Raw genomic sequence first — 21,513 nt, forward strand, 5'->3', positions numbered from 1 at the left:
ATGATGAACTCCACACAGCTTTCATATTTTACACTTGCTGCCTATTTTGACACCGGAGCTTTAAAATATTTCTATTTCATGGTTATTTTCTTATTGTATATTTTCATTGTTAGTGCCAATGTGTTTCTCATTGTGGTTATCTGCATGAACAGAAGCTTACATGAACCTATGTACCTTTTCCTGTGCAGCCTGTTTGTAAATGAACTGTATGGTAGTACAGGGTTGTTTCCATTCCTTCTGCTTCAGGTCCTCTCTGACATTCACACTGTTTCTAAACCTTTGTGCTTCCTGCAGATTTATTGTGTGCACCTCTATGGAGCTGTTGAATATTTGAACTTAGCCATCATGTCTTATGACAGGTATCTTGCTATCTGTTATCCTCTGCAATATAACACACGTATGACATCTAAAAAGATTGGCACACTTATTGCTGTAACATGGTTATACCCTTGTATTGCAATGGTCGTCATGTTATGTTTGACTACTTCTCTGCAGCTCTGTGGGAACATAATTGATAAAGTTTTCTGTGCTACTCACTCTGTTGTAAAGCTGGGATGTTCAGAGACACTTTTGGTTAATATATATGGACTCTTTCTATCTTTTGGCACAATCTTTGTAGCATTAACTGTAATTCTTTACACTTACTTGCACATTCTTAGAGTTTGTTTCTCTGGTAGTAAACAGACCAGACAGAAAGCTGTCAGTACCTGCACACCTCACCTCGCCTCTCTGCTTAACTTCTCTGTTGGTGCAAGCTTTGAATTACTGCAGAGCAGGTTTGATATGAGCAGACTACCAAATATACTTAGAATATTTTTATCATTATATTTTCTTACATGCCCACCGCTGTTCAACCCTGTAATGTACGGCCTGAAAATGTCCAAAATACGGACTTTAAGTAAAAGTCTTCTATCAAATGTTAGCTATTAATGTTCTAACTCTTATTGGCTTTAATCAAACCTTTGTAGTATTCTAATGTAGAACTGTGTATTCTGCTTTAATGTTACTAATGAAGTGCAGCACATTAACTCATAATCTACTTTTCAACTAATTTGTTTGTGTAAATATAAGATAAGACTTTATTGTCCTGGAGGTAATCTGCTTTGCAAACACAATGTAAAATACAGAGACATAATATCCCAAACATTACTGATAGTACTATTATACCTATTTATATTTTATCATGCTGTACCTATTTCATCCAATGATAGATACTCATCTTTACCTGCATATGACTTCTGATTTGTACTATCAGACTCATTATTTCTTCACATATAGCTGCACTGATATTTGCACAATATACAGATCATATATATGGCCTGAGGTATTATAATGTGTATAGTGCGCATTGATTGTGAATGTTTTTTATTTCATTACTCTGCTGTCTCATCTATTGTCCAATATGCTACATATAATTTAACTACATACTAAATTTGGCATAAACTTGCATTGAATTAAGTTTATAGATCTATTATATGAACGTCTTTATGTATAATAATCTATATGGGTGGTAAAGCTAATGCAACTCTGCCCTGTCTCATACAAATACGTTTAAATTCAACTAAACCCCAACAGAAAAGTATATATCTATCTATCTATATGTATAAATACTGTATATATATACAGACGATAGAACGTGCCCCCTCTATCCTCATAAAATCCTAATAAAAATGTGTTTGCCATCTCTCTCAACCACCAATCATACATGGGTATAGAGTCAATTTTCCACACTCAACATTAACTTTATTGAATCTCTGTTCCAAACAAAACAGACAAACAAAATAATCATGTTGCCCCAGGAACGGTTGTGAGTGGATCAGTCTCCAACGTTTCCCAAAGGCCTCCGAGGAACAGTGAAAGTTTTTCTATCATATGTGGAGTTTACATATTAACCAGAAAAAATGTCATAAACTTACATCAGTTAGAAAACAAGTGAAACATCATTAAAAAAAAGAAAACCCTGTAAATTTTCCCTGGAATAATAGACTTTGTGTATCTGTTTAAACTGTATAACACTGTCTGACACCAACCTAACAATCCTTTAAACAATCATCTCAGACTTCATCTTTAAGTTCTACATTCAGGGCTCATGCCTGTTGATGTCCTGCTGTGCTCTGTTATATATTAATAATAATAAAATAAAGGAAACCACCCTGAGAGTAACAGGATCAAATGTATTTATTGCCTACAGGGACTCATGCACATCAAACATTTCAAAATTAGGCATTGTCATCTATATTACAGATACCTCTCTGTTTCTAAAGGAGAAGACTATTCAGGCAAACTACGAAGGAATCATTTCCAGAAACTGGAGTGTCTACATAGATTTTTGGAATCTTAATGTATAGTTGTATCTACTTCTAGATTAATATAGTACTGCCAACTACAGAGCTGTTACTAAAATGTGACTTACTAACTGTAGTGAAGCTATTGAAGAGAGCAGGGAAGTAATCAATTGTTCTATGAGTGACCATACTGTCAACTCAATCGTAGATTATGTGGAATTTTTATGACCATGCCAAGATGTGGACATTTATAGGTTGTTCTTAGAAGGAATGGTAAATAAGTCATACTAACCACTGTAGACACTGGAAAATCCTGAAAGGTCAAAATGAATAATTACAGTCAGAAGTTGGAGATATGTGGCAGGATGTCATCAGCATATATAGAAAGGTGATGTTACGTGTCAGTGGGAGATATTGGAGGGTTCTGCCTGATGCTGACAGCCAATGATTCAATAATAACTGAACAGAAACAGGGAGAGAAGGCAGCATCGATGGGTTCCATGATAAAATGCAATATTTTGATTAGTCATGATTGAGTGGTTTGGGTAATTGCATTATCTCAATATGTTTAATTTCTTCAGTGTAAACATCATATACGGCGACTCCACTTGATCAAACACTAGTTGCTCATCTAATGAAATAACAGCAGCCTCTTCTGTACTGTCTGTACTACATATTGAAAAGCTGATGGGCTTGTAGCTCGTAGTACGTCTGTCTGACTTGTGCCAGAAGTTTTGAAGCATTTTTGGAGATTTATACTCTTACTGTAAAGCAGTAATCTTATTATGTCATTCTGGTTAATGTTCTGTAAGAAGCTTCCAGATTAAATAACTGATGTATTTCTTTTCTGCTGTCTCATATGATATTTCAGGCCCTGTAAGAACAGTCTCAGTGGCTCCCATAGAGTCATCACTAGATATATTTAACCTGAAAGATAGGAGCAAAGATACTCATCCTGTCACAAGGCGTTATTTGAATTATCTGATGTAAGTATATTATCGTAAGTGCAATCAGCTGCTGACAATAACAACTTGGAATCTGGCAAGAAATAATCAATCCTCAAGTTGGATTTGTTTAATGTGGACAAATAAGAATAATCTTTAATATAATTATAGGACTGGGAAAGATTACTGAGTGTTCACTGTTCATAAATGAGCTCAGTTGGGGGCGCTGTGTGTCTCTGACAGAAATTAAACAGTAACTCTTCATCTATGATTGTGAGTCTCACAGATTTGACAAAGTGTTGAAAAGGTTCTGAAAGAAGATGGGATCATCAATATTGGGCCTGTACACATTCACTAGTGTTGATGTGTTTAATGTTCCACTAATGATTCAATATGTGCCCCTCTGGTCAGAGATAGTTAGGAGGAATAAATAATGTGGATTAATGATATATTTTTCCTTATCAGGGCTGCAACACTTCATGTTCTTGTGCTTAAATTCGACTGGTCAGTCTGAGATAAAGGACGTTTGCTAAATGTGTGTTTCCTGGAGAAAACAGGTGTCAGATTTGTTCACTAATAGCTGTGAATAATCTGTGTATGTGGATCAGTTAAAATATATATAATCTACTGCTTAGTGGGACCTGCTGCCTGCAATAATCTGAACAGACAGATGTGCTGAAAAAGCTGCACAAAGAACACAAGAACCGACCACGGAGGACAGAACAAACCCAAGAGCAGTGCTTCCATATCCCAAACCTGAAGTTACAGGTAGACCCAGGGGCAGATAACTACCCACCTTTTTCTAAACCAGGGAGACCCTCCGCTTCACAGATGAATAATGTCATTAAGAGAAAAAAAAACGACCAGTCACACAGTTCTTGGGTTGAAAACACTTTTTAGCCTCTCAGTTGCTCAACATACCAATCTGGGTAACACTTTACTTGAAGGTATCGTCATAACTGTTACATGACACAGTCATGAACGCGTCATAAACATTATGTTAATGTCATAAACGTTTATGACTGTTGTCATTAAGTCTCATTCTGTTTTTGTAATGACAAGTTGACATTGTTTGGGTTTTCTTGATTATGACAACTTGACTTTAATCAAAGTGACCAGAAAATGTCTTTGTCATGACATCTTGACATTAACAAAATATGCACCTATTTTTGTGTTTATGGCAAGTTGACTTAATGATTGTTATAATTAGATGTGCAAGGTTACAGACCAATTCTAGCACTTGGTTATAGATGTTTGACAGGATACGGACAGGAAACCCAAAGCTGACTGTCAGAACTCCATTATGACAGTGTAATGAAGAAATTCTTTCACCTCAAGTGAAGTGGTAGCATTTTGATTTGTCATTACCATCATGAAGGAGTCAAGTTGTCATAATAAGGACATCCCAAACAATCTCAACTTGTCATTACAAAAACCGAATGAGACTTAATCACAACATTCATGAACGTTTATGACATTGACGTAATGTTTATGACGCGTTCATGACTGTGTCATGTAACAGTTATGACGATACCTTCAAGTAAAGTTTTACCCAATTAGTAGTTTTGATGTGCAGAAGCTCAACAGAGAACAGTTCTCATCATACTTAACGTCATTATATACACTCTTTTTAATAAGAGAAGTGTGGTGTATAATTAAACAGAAGAGTAGATTTTGATTTAACCTCCACAGTTAATCATGATAATCATTCAGTGAGGAACTAACCTGCATTATTATTATTTAAGTACGGGTAAATGCATTTTTTGTTCCAAATTACAACACAACAGATGGCTATAATATAAGGTCCTGATTACATTAAAGAAAACAGGAAAATATGTTCAATGAGTATTAATACTATGAGCCAACATTTGATATCAAGCTTTTACATGTCACACGGATTTTGGACAGTTTCAGGCCGTACATTAAAGGGTTGAGAATGGGCGGGCATGTCAGAAAGTATAATGATAAAAAGATGCGTAATGCGTTGGGTACTCCACTCATATTAAACCTGCTCTGTAATATTTCAAAACAAGCTCCAAAAGTGAAGTTGAGCAGTGAAACGAGGTGAGGTGTGCAGGTGCTGACGGCTTTCTGTCGGCTCTCTTTACAACCAGCAGAACAAACTTTAAGAATCTTTATGTACGTGTAAAGAATTAAAATGAGAGGACCAAAGACTGAGACAGCAGTAACAAGTAATCCATAAATGTTATTGACTGTGGTGTCATGGCAGGACAGCTTCACCACAGAGTGATTGTCACAGTAAACTTTGTTGATGATGTTTCCACACAGCTGCAAAGGAACAATTAATGGCAGTGTAAAAAAATTCACAAGAATTGGAGGTAACCATATCACAGCAATGAAGACGGCAACTCTCTTAGACGTCATCCGTGTGTTATATTGCAGAGGAAAGCAGATAGCAAGATATCTGTCATAAGCCATGATGGCTAAATTAAGAAACTCTATACTTCCATAAGAATACACACAGAAGATCTGCAGGAAGCAAACAGGTTTAGAAACAGTGTGAATGTCAGAGAGGATCTGAAGCAGAAGGAATGGAAACAACCCTGTACTACCATACAGTTCATTTACAAACAGGCTGCACAGGAAAAGGTACATAGGTTCATGTAAGCTTCTGTTCATGCAGATAACCACAATGAGAAACACATTGGAACCAACTATGAAAATATAAAGACACATAACAGTCGTGAAGTAAAAGTATGTAAAGAGACTGAAGTCAAAGTAGGCAGCAAGTATGAAATAAGAAACCTGAGTGGAGTTTATCATCATCTACTGTTGGGTTGACAATAAGTCTACTGTGCACACTAAGACACAATTAAATTACATTTTGTTATATTTCACTGGTTTAGATTCGGCTTGTTTGGTAAAATGTGCAGCTGAAACATTGAGCACACATAAACAGCACTGATACTAAACAGAGTCATTATCAGAGACACAATGTGAACACACGCAACAAATGAACCTTTTCTGTTTTAACCTCAGTGTATCACTATCACTTGTGCTGCCCTGCTGAGTCCCTTCTGACTGAGCTGAAACTCTGCTGCAACTTCTTTTAAAGTTTTCCAGAGAGGAAACACACACACACACTCATGTTTAATTCATGTCTGCTTGAAACTAGACATGAAGAAAAAGGATGTTTTCTAGATCATGTGACTATCACATATGTTCATGTTCTGACCACCATGAGCCTCAGCTGCTATGAACAAGTCTGTCAGAACCATAGTGTAATGAGTTTTAGATCTTTAGTCATTGACGTTTTGAACAAAACACAAAGCCACAGATGATAATTTGACTCTTAAATCTTATTGTGTCAATAATGCTCTGTTCTGTAAGAAGCTTCCAGATTAAATTACTGATGTATTTCTTTTCTGCTGTCTCTTATGATATTTCATGGCCTCTAAGAACAGCTGTAGTGACTCCCATAGAGTGGATTCAGAGCATTCGGTCACCAATTCAAAGATTGGCGGTTCGATCCTCCAGTCCACATGTTGATGTGTCCTTGGGCAAGACACTTAACCCCACAATTGCTCCTGTTGCTACAGTTACAGTCCATTTAATTCACCTCTTCCCTCCACAGCAGGTTATGGTACTCTCACTGGTTATATTTCGGGACGTGATCCGTTCAGCCTTCTCAGACCGAACGTCAGAGTTGGACGACTATTTGTCTACAATCCTTGATCTTTCCTTGCCGTTCGGAGGTAGCGGTTTTTACACATACCATGTTCTTTTCGTGTCTCAAGCTGCAGGCAGACTGAACCAATTTAACCAGGGGACATATTGGGGCACTTTAGACCATGAAATGTACTGCTGCGTCTTTGCGGCCAACTCCTCCCTTTTTTGCGAAACATGCAGCGCCCCATCCCACCCAGTCACAGCATGCACACTCGCTGCTGCTTTGCCTCGCCCTCCGGTTGTACAGAGACCAAACCCGCCGTCTCCAGCTTGCCTTCCTCAGACCCTCCTCCTTCCATTCCTCCTAAACCAGCCAATATCCACCAGGCCACCCTCGACCCTCTTCCTAAAGGCATGGACAGAAGAGGAAGACCCCTATTCTACCAGGGCGGTTGGATGGTCAGTAATAATTTTAACGACCTCGACTGCAACTCTTCCTCCACACCTGCTCTTTCTGCAGCGGGGCCACGCCAGAGCAACCTGTCCCCATAATCCCACGAAGCAAGCATTGTGTAAGTACTTAGATACTCCTGTTAACATCCCTGCCATAGCCCACGCTTTAAAGAACCACCCGGATCGCCAGTTCATAGATTTCCTCATCCAGGTTTTCAAACACGGGTTCCATCCCAGCATACAGGTCATGCTGGATTCTTCCTATTCCTGACACAATCTCCAGTCAACCACATCAGAACCGGACTCTGTTCTTAACCAATGAAGTCAAGGACAGGTTCATGATCAGCCCATTCACTAGCCCACCTTTCCCCTCATTCAGAATCAATCCCATAGGCATAGCCACAAGAAAATATTCTGCTAAAAAGAGACTCATCATCGATCTCTCATATCCCACGGCTCCACTGTCCCGAGTATCAACAGTCTGATCCCCAGCCAGGACTTCTCTATGCAGTACTCAATGGTCGATCACGCCATTTCTCTCATCCGTCTTGCAGGCCAAGGAGCTTGGCTGTCCAAAGAAGACATCACTGTAGTGCCTTTAAAGTAATTCCTATTCACCCTGACTACTGGCATCTCTTTGGCGTTTTCTTGAAGGGTGCTTACTACTTTGACTTTCGGTGGAAAAGCAGCCCTAAAATGTTCCACTCCCTGTCCGAGGCCCTGTGCTGGATTCTGCTCAACAACTTTAAACTCCTGCATGTTATTCACTTACTCAACGACTTCCTCACCGTCACACCTCCATCCTCAACCCCCGCTCACAGTCTCACGTCTGATCTCTGCATTCCATGACCTCGGAGTTCCCCTTTCATCCGAAAAAAACACAAGGCCCCAGCACATCACTCGAATTTCTCGGCATAAACCTAGACTCAGTTCTACTCTAAGCAGCCCTGCCCACAGACAAACTCAATAGGATTTCACTCCTTATCTCCAACTTCCTCCTGGCTCCCCAGTGCACAAAACGCCAGCTGCTTTCCCTGCTAGTCCACCTCAACTATGCCATCCGCATCATTCCCCGAGGCCGGTCCTTCCTATCACATCTCCTTTCCGTAGTCGCTTCCATCCCATCCATGCAAGACCACATCGCCCTGGATGAAGGATGCAGGATGGAGATAAAACTGTGGCACCAATTCTTTTCCCCTTGGAATGGAATATCCTTCTTTTATAACGACTATGTCTCCAGGCCCAGAGATATCGAATTATACACCGACGCAGCCCCGTCCATCGGCTTCGGCGGCTACTTCAGTGGCAGATGGTTCTCCGCCGCATGGCCTTCCCAGTTCTTGTCTCTGACCCCTTCATCTGCCATCTACGAAACATATCCAATAATCGCTGCAGCCATCCTTTGGGGGCACAAGTGGTCAAGAATTAATATCTCCATATACTCTGATAACACAGCAGTCGTAGACATCATTTACAGAGGCCGTTCACGTAGCTCAGACATCACGCCTTTCATACGAAAACTCATCCTAGTGTCAGCACAACACCAGTTCACCATCCAAGAACATCACATACCTGGCTACAAAAACTCCACCGCTGACTCACTTTCCAGAAATTAAGACGCTTAGCACCAGAAGCCGACCACCTCCTGACTCAGGTCCCAACGTTTTCAGCCACCATCTTCCCCAAAACCCTCAACTGGAACACTTAGTAATCACATCCCAAGACGCCATCCTCAACAGTCTCGCACCCCGAACCTTGTCATCCTACCTAACCGGGTGGAATTGCTTTAAAACCTTTCACGCAGCCCACCGCCTCCGGTTTCCATCTCCACTTTCATCACATATGCCCACTCCGTCCTAAAGATAAGAACAACCACAGTCCAAGCATACATCAGCGGATTCAACTTCATCATTAAATTGTCCTCCGGAGCTCCATGTCCTAGCTTTTCCCACTTACACATCCACATGTTAATTAAAGGACTCCTTAAGGCTGAACGCTCACCAATCACCTCAGACCTCCTCACCTGTATCGGAACCCTCCGCACCGGCTACCTATCCCCGTATATAGATAAGGTTTTAGAATCCATGTTCCTCTGAGCGTTATTTGGCTTTCTGCACTGTTCGGAGTTCACTACTTCCTCTTCTTACTACGATCCATCGCAACACGCCACCATTCCGACATATCAGTCCACTCTCCTGACACACTCATCTTCCACCTCAGAAAAGGCAAGACTAATCAATCCGGCCAGTCACAACCCGTTTTCCTATTGCGTTCACATTCATTGCTGAGTCCTTACGAACCAATCCAAGACTACATCCGATTAGGACAAACCAGTTGGACCTCCCAACTTGATCCACTATTCATTACTGAAACAAGTACAATAACCACATGTTTTGGTTCCACTTCCACCTACGACAAATCCTATTAAAGTCCGGCATACCCCAGGAATCATACTTAGGTCATTCATTTCACATCAGAGCCGCCTCCTCAGCTTATCCCGGACAACATCATTAAAATTCTCGGACATTGGTCATCTCCCGCTTTCTCAACATATGTCCTTCACAATACCACAGGCCTTAAAAATGCACACACACTCCTGTCCTCTGGAAGACATTTTGGGGGTATGCAACTCAGACCAGACATTGAGACAGCTCCCCCACCCAGAGTCTCATCCCGTCCCAGTTCCCTCAACACACCCACCTAGAAGACCGGTACTGCGTCCTGCGCCTCCTCATCGACCCGGCACCCGGCTTCAACCTTCCTCCACACTACACCCTACACATCTTTCCTCCTCCCCCTCCCTTACCCCATCCCTTCGACCCTCATCTCCTCATCCTTACCCCTCAACCCTCTTTTTTCCAAATTAAAAATACTTAAACTCATAGCTGAGTTGGCGTGAACTCTGTTAGTGAAAAGTATATTATCGTAAGTGCAATCAGCTGCTGACAATAACAACTTGGAATCTGGCAAGAAATAATCGATCCTCAAGTTGAATTTGTGTAAATAAGAATAATCTTTAATATAATTATAGGACTGGGAAAGATTACTGAGTGTTCACTGTTCATAAATGAGCTCAGTTGGGGGCGCTGTGTGTCTCTGACAGAAATTAAACAGTAACTCTTCATCTATGATTGTGAGTCTCACAGATTTGACAAAGTGTTGAAAAGGTTCTGAAAGAAGATGGGATCATCAATATTGGGCCTATATTGTACACATTCACTAGTGTTGATGTGTTTAATGTTCCACTAATGATTCAATATGTGCCCCTCTGGTCAGAGATAGTTAGGAGGAATAAATAATGTGGATTAATGATATATTTTTCCTTATCAGGGCTGCAACACTTCATGTTCTTGTGCTTAAATTCGACTGGTCAGTCTGAGATAAAGGACGTTTGCTAAATGTGTGTTTCCTGGAGAAAACAGGTGTCAGATTTGTTCACTAATAGCTGTGAATAATCTGTGTATGTGGATCAGTTAAAATATATATAATCTACTGCTTAGTGGGACCTGCTGCCTGCAATAATCTGAACAGACAGATGTGCTGAAAAAGCTGCACAAAGAACACAAGAACCGACCACGGAGGACAGAACAAACCCAAGAGCAGTGCTTCCATATCCCAAACCTGAAGTTACAGGTAGACCCAGGGGCAGATAACTACCCACCTTTTTCTAAACCAGGGAGACCCTCCGCTTCACAGATGAATAATGTCATTAAGAGAAAAAACAACGACCAGTCACACAGTTCTTGGGTTGAGCACACTTTTTAGCCTCTCAGTTGCTCAACATACCAATAGTAGTTTTGATGTGCAGAAGCTCAACAGAGAGCAGTTCTCATCATACTTAACATCATTATATACACTCTTTTTAATAAGAGAAGTGTGGTGTAAATTAAACAGAAGAGTAGATTTTGATTTAACCTCCACAGTTAATCATGATAATCATTCAGTGAGGAACTAACCTGCATTATTATTATTTAAGTACGGGTAAATGCATTTTTTGTTCCAAATTACAACACAACAGACGGCTATAATATAAGGTCCTGATTTAATATTAGGTCTGATTACATTAAAGAAAACAGGAAAATATGTTCAATGAGTATTAATACTATGAGCCAACATTTGATATCAAGCTTTTACATGTCACACGGATTTTGGACAGTTTCAGGCCGTACATTAAAGGGTTGAGAATGGGCGGGCATGTCAGAAAGTATAATGATAAAAAGATGCGTAATGCGTTGGGTACTCCACTCATATTAAACCTGCTCTGTAATATTTCAAAACAAGCTCCAAAAGTGAAGTTGAGCAGTGAAATGAGGTGAGGTGTGCAGGTGCTGACGGCTTTCTGTCGGCTCTCTTTACAACCAGCAGAACAAACTTTAAGAATCTTTATGTACGTGTAAAGAATTAAAATGAGAGGACCAAAGACTGAGACAGCAGTAACAAGTAATCCAAATATGCCATTGACGGTGGTGTCGTGGCAGGACAGCTTCACCACAGAGTGATTGTCACAGTAAACTTTGTTGATGATGTTTCCACACAGCTGCAAAGGAAGAATTGAAGGCAGTGTCAAAAATTTCATGAGAAATGCAGGTAACCATATCACAGCAATGAAGACGGCAACTCTCTTAGACGTCATCCGTGTGTTATATTGCAGAGGAAAGCAGATAGCAAGATATCTGTCATAAGACATGATGGCTAAATTAACATATTCAACACTTCCATAAGAATACACAAAGAAGATCTGCAGAAAGCAAACAGGTTTAGAAACAGTGTGAATGTCAGAGAGGATCTGAAGCAGAAGGAATGGAAACAACCCTGTACTACCATACAGTTCATTTACAAACAGGCTGCACAGGAAAAGGTACATAGGTTCATGTAAGCTTCTGTTCATGCAGATAACCACAATGAGAAACACATTGGAACCAACTATGAAAATATAAAGACACATAACAGTCGTGAAGTAAAAGTATGTAAAGAGACTGAAGTCAAAGTAGGCAGCAAGTATGAAATAAGAAACCTGAGTGGAGTTTATCATCATCTACTGTTGGGTTGACAATAAGTCTACTGTGCACACTAAGACACAATTAAATTACATTTTGTTATATTTCACTGGTTTAGATTCGGCTTGTTTGGTAAAATGTGCAGCTGAAACATTGAGCACACATAAACAGCACTGATACTAAACAGAGTCATTATCAGAGACACAATGTGAACACACGCAACAAATGAACCTTTTCTGTTTTAACCTCAGTGTATCACTATCACTTGTGCTGCCCTGCTGAGTCCCTTCTGACTGAGCTGAAACTCTGCTGCAACTTCTTTTAAAGTTTTCCAGAGAGGAAACACACACACACTCATGTTTAATTCATGTCCCTAAAAAAGTTTGTTTGTAAAGTTTGTGCTTGAAACTAGACATGAAGAAAAAGGATGTTTTCTAGATCATGTGACTATCACATATGTTCATGTTCTGACCACCATGAGCCTCAGCTGCTATGAACAAGTCTGTCAGAATCATAGTGTAATGAGTTTTAGATCTTTAGTCATTGACGTTTTCAACAAAACACGAAGCCACAGATGATAATTTAACTCAAAAATGATGCAGAAATAAGAAGAGCATATCGTATTTACTGAAGATTTTGGGCCCTAACATAATTTTCCTTTTTAAGTTGAATTCACTTTAATAACTTTCACTTCTATTCACTTCAGCTGCTCAGAGCCTCCTGAGGAAACCTGCTTCCCACTTTAAAAACATACAAATTAAACAATCAAGATACTTTTTCGCTTATACTTGAACACTGATGACTTCTCCTGAGCTGCTACTCATTCAGTCCTTGGTGGAGAGTATTGGGCTGAGTGACTAAGCTCGGCTCAACATTCATCAGGAAGGTTTTGGACGGCCTGATGAAAGGAAGCATTTACAGACCGCTTACTTTTCATTACAGTCGATGTGATAGTGATGCACATCGTTAGCAGTAAAGCAATTATATACAAATTCTCTGCAAAATCAACATTTTTGTAGGATGAATTCTCTCACTTGTAAAGATGGTTCAGAGCAATATGTCAAAGCGCTGCAATACGTCAACAGCTGAGCAGTAGGCGACGTCTGCAAGCTGAGGCGATGTTTACACGGAAACGATCTGAACGTGGCGTTGTGTTTTCACTTTTTATGCCGCGTTTAGACGAGCGTTTTTTTGGGAAATCTGCGTGTATACGGTGACGCAAAAATGTGTCGAATTCAATGTTGTATGCACGCCAGAACCTTCCCTCTACTTCTCTCCCTAGTAGCGCCAAATGGAAAACCAAAACATGGCTAAGAAGCGAACAAAAACTGACCATTTTGTCTGGACAGAGGAGGAGGTGGAGTTATTGCTAGCATCGCAACGTATAATTGTTCTCTGCGGACTTGATTAGAAACAGAAACTTGTCAAGATACGGCCTTGGAGATTCACGAGATGAACTCGGACTCCACTTCTCTCCCCCCTCCTCTGTCATTGTCGGCCCCGCTGCAGCAGACAGGTATCAGCAGAAGGATAGAAGAAGAGCGTCTGTCACCTAGGTTACAGCTTCAGACCGCAGCAGAAGCTCTGCTGCATTTAAGGCAGACGGGAACACGACGGTGGAGCATTTTTAAGATTTCCACTCTGGAGGATGGTTTCACTTTTTTGTGTTTTTAAGCCTCAAAAACGCCATCACCGTCTAAACGAAAGGCACATCCCATAAGATATTATGTTGTTTTCACCCGCCAGCGTTGTCATGTAAACAGAGCCTGAATGAAATTAAAGGCTTTTAAAACAGATGATTAAACACATTCTCAGTACCACAACCATTAAATCTTAAAATATGTATTTACATGCCACAATAAATATTTTAAGATTAAGATTTATTTGGGAAACCTGGTGATTACAGAGGAGGATCTCGATTAACTACAACAGATGACTTTATTAACAGTGAGCTCTCAGTAAGGCACAAACCACCATTGGAGCTTTTTCCAAATCATATTGTAGCGTCTGCCGGGACGTGTTGAAAGGATGACGAAGTGTTATTCAGCAAACCACCGTTTATTGCTGTAACAGTACAGGTTACTGTGGGCCGTAACCACGCCAAAACAACCAAAAACATAAAGTTAGCCGTAACTCCCACTGTGCCCTTAGCTCTCTCTTCCAGCTCACTCATACACACTCGCACAGCCCCCTACCTACTCATTCAATCCCAAACATGTCATTAACTCACAGAACATTACTGCAGGGTCGCTACACTACCCCCCCCTTACAAAGTCCCTCGCCCCGAGGGATCAGATTAAAAGTCCCTGAGGTGGCCCCGGGGCCTCCTCTGTCTCTGAGGCCACCTTGGAGTGAACACAAGCGGCTGCGTCTGCAGTCTCAGAACAGCCTGTTGATGAGCAGGGGTTGAGTTTAGTGGTGGGGAGTCAGTAAGGGAAACAGTCAGTGAATCCGGGGGTTTGGTTGTCTGGTTTCTCTGCCCCTCTGCAGACCGGCCCGTCTCCATTATGTATGGGATCTCGCTCTTCCTCCATCCTCTTTCTCCGGGGCCTCTCTCTTTTCACAGTATCGGCAGCCGCTAGGAGCACAGGGGCGCTGAGACATGGCATCAGCATTGGTATGGCGAGCTCCAGCCCTGTACTCCACTTTGAAGACGTACGGCGCCAGTTCTTCCAGCCAGTGTGAAATCTGCCCTTCTGGCTCCTTGAAGGACATTAACCACTGGAGGGCTGCATGGTTAGTTCGGACGGTGATGGGCCGGCCGCAGAGGTAATACCTGAAGTGGATTATTGTTCTCGCAATAGCAAGGAGCTCTGAGTCTTTCTTGGTCACGCCCCCTGGTGGCCTTTTGATAGAATGCAGTTTTAAGTTACTTCCTCATTGGCCTCATTTCAGAGGACTGGAACTCCCTGCCTGGTCACCCCCCCGCTATCTCTCCCATGTTTCCTGTCTGGCAACTATCAAATAAAGGTGTCTATGCCTGAAAAGGAGGGGGAGGAGCTATTTTGGAGCATGTAGTGGTGATTTTTAGTATCTTATTTCTGTTTTTGTAAGAGAGCATGGTGAACTAGCAGAGGGCCCAATACAGAAGGATTCAATGATACTGCGGTTTGACAGAGAGAGTCCTGAGTGTTTGGATGAGTTTGTGGATATCTGCGGTATGTTGATCAAAAGTCAGTTTATTGTCAATTGTGATGTCGAGGTATTTGAAATTGTCCACTATGTCCACTGGTTGGTTGATGCATATGTGGTGCGTTGGGGTAGTCGTCTTCTTGCAGGTGTCGAATATGAGTTATTTTGTTTTTGTGACATTCAGGAGGAGGAAGTAGTTCTCTGCACATCATGTTGAGAAGTGTTTGGTGGTCTGTTGGGAGGCTGTTACTGAGTTATTGTCTGATAGCAGTGTCGTCAGAATAATTGAAATACCTTATTTAGAGCATTTTTCTCTCTCTGCTGAGGAGTCAGTCTGCAGCTCCCTGATTGCCGACACTCCCATTTTCCCAGCAGGCAGGAGTTTGGAGCGGATTGGATGAAGAGCTCTAGAGATACATGAAGTAAAAATATGCAGAGATTCCTTCATTTAATCTTTATTCTGTTTTTTATGAAGAATTTTTAATGTCCTCTATGACTAATTTAAAGTTTTACACCCTTGAACACCAGTTTTATGTCCACAATCCATGAAACAAGTTTTATTTTTCCTTATGAAACTCTATTTATTGTTTTCAACATGTTTGAAGTTTTGTTAGTGTAGTATTGTTTGTATTTTGTGTTATCAATGATTTTATATTGATTTTCAGTGTGTACATTTTTGTATGATGTAAAAAACTACTTTTAATAAAAGCTTTTACCTAACGGGCCTCCAAGGAAGGAAGGAAGGAAGAAGGAAGGGAGGGGGGAAGGATGGAATGAAGGAAGGAAAGGAGGGAGGAATGAAGGAAGGAAGAAAGGAAGGAAAGGAGGGAGGAAGGAAGCGAGGCAAGGAAAGAAGGAAGGAAGGGAGGAAGAAGGAAGGGAGGGGGGAAGGATGGAATGAAGGAAAGATGAAAAGAGATGAAATCAGTCATATTTTTGACTGATGTATTAATATTCTGCAGCAAGATGATTTTTATTGAAATCACACAACTTGTAGTTATTTGGATAAAACATGAACCATGAATACTGTAATAGTCTTTTAAACCCAGATGATCTCATGCTATTGACTCTCCTGTGTGTGAATGTTGCCTCATTCCTAATCTTCTAATAACAAGTTTGTGTGGTTTTGTTGGAGAAACAACTTAGTAAAAAGTGGTCGATCCACAGGAGCATAAACACCCAGAGTGAAGGCCTGAAGCTGCTTTGTTTTCAGTGGTAACCATGGTGACAGCAGAGCATCCTCCCATGATTCCCCGTGATGCAGAGCGTCCTAATTGGTCTGTTAGCGGAGCTGGCCGGAGCCTCCAGAGTGTCCAAGTGTCCACACAGAGTCTGTGGGGAGCCGGCCTGGTGTTTGTTACAGATGGAAAGAGCTGCTGGAGCTCCGCTGAGGCTCATTACTGTCAGAGATACAGTAAACATGATGAAATCACCCTCACTGTCCAGAGACCACAGGGGAGGAAGGAGGGAGGGAGGGAGGGAGAAGGGAGGATGGAAGGGAGGAAGAAGGAAGGAAGGGAGGGAGGAAGGAAGGAAGGATGGAAGGGAGGAAGAAGGAAGGAAGGGAGGAAGGAAGGGAGGCAAGGAAAGAAGGAAGGGAGGAAGGAAGGAAGGAAGGGAGGAAGAAGGAAGGAAGGGAGGGAGGAAGGAAGAAGGAAGGAAAGGAGGGAGGAAAGAAAGGAAGGAGGGAGGGAAGAAGGAAGGAAAGGAGGGAAGGAAAGAAGGAAGGAAGGAAAGGAGGGAGGAAGGAAGGGATGAAAGGAAAGAAGGAAGGGAGGAAGGAAAGGAAGGAAGGGAGGAAGAAGGAAGGAAGGGAGGGAGGGAGGAAGGAAGAAGGAAGGAAAGGAGGGAGGAAGGAAAGGAGGGAGGAAGGAAGGGATGAAAGGAAAGAAGGAAGGGAGGAAGGAAAGGAAGAAATGGAGATGGAGGAAGGAAGGAAGGAACAGTCAAAACAGACGGGTCAATTTGACCCGGGAGGACGACACGAAGGTTAAAGAATAACGTTTTCTTGGTTTTACCTGAACAGGTGATTTCTGAGCTCCTGAAGTTCTACTGAGGATCACCATGAAGACCACAGAGTCCAGCTGAATGAACCCTGAAGTGTGTGTTTACATCAGAAAAGACAAAGTTTAGTAATATAGCTTATAGCATATATACATGATACATACATATGCTCTTTATTTATACTGGATGTATGTATTAGCCTACCTGTACAATCTAATGCAGCTCGGCCATGATTCTACTAGTGTTCCTAATATTTTGGCCTCTTGTACGTTAATGAAGCCGACAAAATATATTTCATTAACATTTTAAGGCTCCTTAAATGTGGTTATTGTGATTTGTAGTGAGTAGATGTAGATGATGTCAAACATATTCTGAGGCCTTTATACTGAAGTTTAGTGTAAATACTGAAATAAGACAATATGACAGATGTCCAAGGGTGATCATCCATCAACTGCTCTGTGGCTTCAAACCCTACAGTAGAGTACAAGTACCTCAAACTGTACTACAGTAAAGTACAAGTACCTCTAACTGTACTACAGTAAAGTACAAGTACCTCAAAATGTACTGCAGTAAAGTACAAGTACCTCAAACTGTACTACAGTAAAGTACAAGTACCTCTAACTGTACTACAGTAAAGTACAAGTACCTCAAAATGTACTGCAGTAAAGTACTAGTACCTCAGACTGTACTACAGTAAAGTACAAGTACCTCAAAATGTACTGCAGTAAAGTACAAGTACCTCAAACTGTACTGCAGTAAAGTACAAGTACCTCAAACTGTACTACAGTAAAGTACAAGTACCTCAAACTCTACTGCAGTAAAGTACTAGTACCTCAAACTGTACTACAGTAAAGTACTAGTACCTCAGACTGATGTTTTGTGTGTTCGGTTATTTGACAAACATGATGAAACCTGTATTTATATGATGGTCCCTGAAGTTGTCTGTTGCATCAGAAGCAAGTTAAAAGCTCTTTTTGTTGTTGCAGTGTGTTGATGGTTTCTGCTTGCCCTGCTCAGGCCCTGCTTGTGTTTTAATGGTCATTGTTATTAATGATATGAGACATTATGTCCCCTACCTGTGTTTATCTGTGAGAAGCTCTGCCAGGTGAGCTATCAACAGCAGCAGCTCAGTGAGGATCAATAAGGACCAACTGGAAGTTTATAACAATATTTATTGATGTTAGTAACAGAAAGATGTTTAGTGACGTAAGGTTTCTTCATAAGTTTGAAGCTGGTGATGATGGAGTTGAGCCAGCTGGTGACACACTGGTGAAGGAGTCAGGTCATAGGTCATCCTACATGATGTTAGCTCCTGTCAGTGAGAATCCTCTGCTGCTGGATTGGTTGAGGGCATCCAACATGGCTTCTAGATATGGAACAGAACCACTAAGGGAGGGTTTCATTTAATCCCCCAGGTGAGAGCTAATCAATGCAACAGTCTCAGATGAGTCATTGACTGAAGGGGGCATTTAATCTTATAGATAAACAAACGGCCACTGCATCACACTCAACACTTGATGTCCTGTCATCATGATCATCCTCCTAAAGTTGGCTCATATCAGCAACCGGTACCAGTGTCGGTTCCTGCAGCTGGGCCCACTCAAACTAGCACTTCCAAGTAGACAAGTAGTACCTGAATTATGGAAAAGCCCCACACTGGCATTTATCACAAATGACCTGTTGACCCCTGACCTCTACGAGATGACTCTCAATCTGCTGAGAGGTTTTATAGGTTTGTTATTAATAAACACAGTAAACCTGTATGTTGATGCTTTCTGTCAACAAACTGATTAAAAGAATAATATTAAAAGCACAAATGTAACAGAATGAACCCAAACATTAAGACACAGCTGCTAACACAATGTAACACTGTAGATATAAGGAAATAATAAAATAACCTTTTAATTTCCCTTATTGGGACTTTGACCTGTTTAAAGGCTCTTTGACCTGTTCAAAGGCCCTTTGACCTATTTAAAGGCACTTTGACCCGTTCAAAGGCACTTTGAAAACAAACTAAACAAAGTTTGCTCTGTGATTATTAATCATCATATCAATGAAATGACGAGTTGTCGAACTTTGTCTCTGCAGCCAATAGCAGCGTCAGGAGCTGCGTGACTGTTCATCAGGGACAGAGTCAGCTTCTGACATCATCACTGCAGACGAAGTCAAAGCTGCTGTTAGTCTCCTGCAGAGCTGAAAGCTGTCAGCAGCTCTTCAGGTTTCACTCTTCATGAGTCATATGTCTTAATTATTGTGTTGTGATCTGCTGTATTATTATTATCATTATTATTATTATTATTATTATTATTATTATTATTATTATTATTATTATTATTATGTGTAGAACATGTCCAGGCTGAATCTCTTTGAGTGTTTTTACTTCTCTCTTGATGTGAATCCTCCTGAGGAGAGATGAGCCGACTCTGCTCTCTGTGAGGTTTGTTTGTTAAAATGCTTCATGATGTTTCAATGCTGGATATCGTTTCTAGGCTTCACTAACTGCTCTTGTTTGGAAATGTTTGTCTTTCTGTCATTTGAGACTAAATGAGAGAAGCTTCCAGGAAAGTGATGAGCGACTTCAGTTAGTTTGGAGATGTGAGCAAAATGAATCTGGTATATTTAGCTTGTTTCATGTCTGAAGGTTCAGTTAAACAGACAGATGATATTCATATATCTGTTTACAGAGCAGTGAAGATGTTTTAACATGTTTGTAATTTAAATGACTTTAGTGTTTGTTGGCTGAAGACTGAAAAAGTACAGAAAGTTTTCATTAGATTTGTATGATATGTGAAACCTCAGATCTCCTCTCTGCCAGGATGGATAGAAGCAGAATTACAATATGAGTCAAATATATATGAGTTAAATGCAATGTCTTAAACTTATTGAATAATATTACTTCTTAGTGTTTTTCACTCCAGTTATTAAAATACATCTGAGCTGAGATTTGTGTTTTTGGTTGTTGGACGAGACAAATGAGCAGAAGAGAAGAGATCAGGCTCAGATTGGTCCTTAAATTCCAACCTCTGTATTTATCATGTGTTTAAATACCTGTTAACTCATCTCTGACTGATGGGTTGATGTTTAATGGTGGGACTGTGTGTGTCCTTCTGTGGCTGCTGCACTGAAGACATCATCCAGACTCAGTTAGCAGCACTTCTTCCCACCAGCTGCAGCTTTTAACCAAGTGAACTCATTAAATGTGTAATAGTACAGACTGTGTGTGAAGCTCAGCTGGACCGGCTCTTATTAATAACAGCATCTGTATTTATATTTATTTATTTACTGCTGACATTTTATATTCTCTTTTTTAACCCATAGTGTATTTTGTTTTTGTGTCTCATTGTTTGATGGTTTATTGTCTGTTGCTGTTTTTATGTGTAAGAGCCTCAGAGATCAATGCAAGAGCACTGACCAGTGCGAGGCCCTATTGTATCTGTAAGATACACCGACTTCAAATTCACTCAGAATCATCTTGAGACATTGGAGATGAAAAGTTATCAAACTCTTTGTGATTAGGGATTCGGTTTGGGCGTGGCGGTGCCGACAAGTCCCTTCGCCATTCGATCCTTCGCCAGAAAGCAGGAAGTCCTTATAACTCCTACAGACATCGTCCGATCTACACCAAATGATCACGCATGTAGAGGGTACCGCCCTGAACACATCTATGCATCAATACTGTGTCATATACACAGCGCCACCTACTGGACACAGGAAGTCAGCCTCATATGACAAACATTATCCGATTTATATGAAATTTACAGGATGTGTTCTCCACATCATACACTACAACATGACATATAATTGGTGGGTGATCTCTAGCGCCATCTACTGGACACAGGCAGTGTGAGTTAGCCCCATCACACAATGTTCAATAAAAGCCCGGGTGCCAAGAAGTCTACGTGCCCGATGTGTCTGCCCTGCGACTGCAGCATGCACCGACATGCACGTACGGCACATTTCGCTGTTTTGGGCGGTGCGTGGGGGGGGCGAGGGGCCCGTTCATCGCTGCATGCAGCTTTAATTTATTATTAAAATCCTACAGTTATATTATTTATTATTTATTATTAA

General features: G+C 41.0%; 3 protein-coding genes and 1 pseudogene across 3 annotated transcripts; 2 read left to right on the forward strand and 2 right to left on the reverse strand.

Moving 5' to 3' along the window:
• Window positions 1–930, forward strand: LOC133980034 (olfactory receptor 4B13-like). The gene has a single exon (XM_062418598.1). It carries the CDS (start codon window positions 1–3, stop codon window positions 928–930), a length of 930 nt encoding a protein of 309 aa, XP_062274582.1.
• A 4,153-nt stretch (window positions 931–5,083) lies between these two features.
• Window positions 5,084–6,037, reverse strand: LOC133981104 (putative olfactory receptor 1F12P). Its single transcript, XM_062419990.1, has one exon. It carries the CDS (start codon window positions 6,014–6,016, stop codon window positions 5,084–5,086), a length of 933 nt encoding a protein of 310 aa, XP_062275974.1. The 5' UTR covers window positions 6,017–6,037.
• Window positions 6,038–7,093: 1,056 nt separating this feature from the next.
• LOC133981106 (uncharacterized) lies at window positions 7,094–8,928 on the forward strand (annotated as a pseudogene).
• A 2,486-nt stretch (window positions 8,929–11,414) lies between these two features.
• Window positions 11,415–12,368, reverse strand: LOC133981107 (olfactory receptor 13F1-like). The gene has a single exon (XM_062419991.1). The coding sequence runs from the start codon at window positions 12,345–12,347 to the stop codon at window positions 11,415–11,417; it is 933 nt and encodes a 310-aa protein (XP_062275975.1). The 5' UTR covers window positions 12,348–12,368.
• Between the last annotated feature and the right edge of the window lie 9,145 nt (window positions 12,369–21,513).

This window comes from Scomber scombrus, chromosome 5 (genome assembly GCF_963691925.1).
Source record: "Scomber scombrus chromosome 5, fScoSco1.1, whole genome shotgun sequence".
Lineage (NCBI taxonomy): Eukaryota > Metazoa > Chordata > Actinopteri > Scombriformes > Scombridae > Scomber > Scomber scombrus.

Excerpts from the sequence above, each read along its gene's own strand:
- LOC133981107 (XM_062419991.1), bottom strand. The coding sequence starts at position 12,347 with ATGATGATAAACTCCACTCAGGTTTCTTATTTCATACTTGCTGCCTAC.
- LOC133981104 (XM_062419990.1), bottom strand. The coding sequence starts at position 6,016 with ATGATGATAAACTCCACTCAGGTTTCTTATTTCATACTTGCTGCCTAC.
- LOC133980034 (XM_062418598.1), top strand. The coding sequence starts at position 1 with ATGATGAACTCCACACAGCTTTCATATTTTACACTTGCTGCCTATTTT.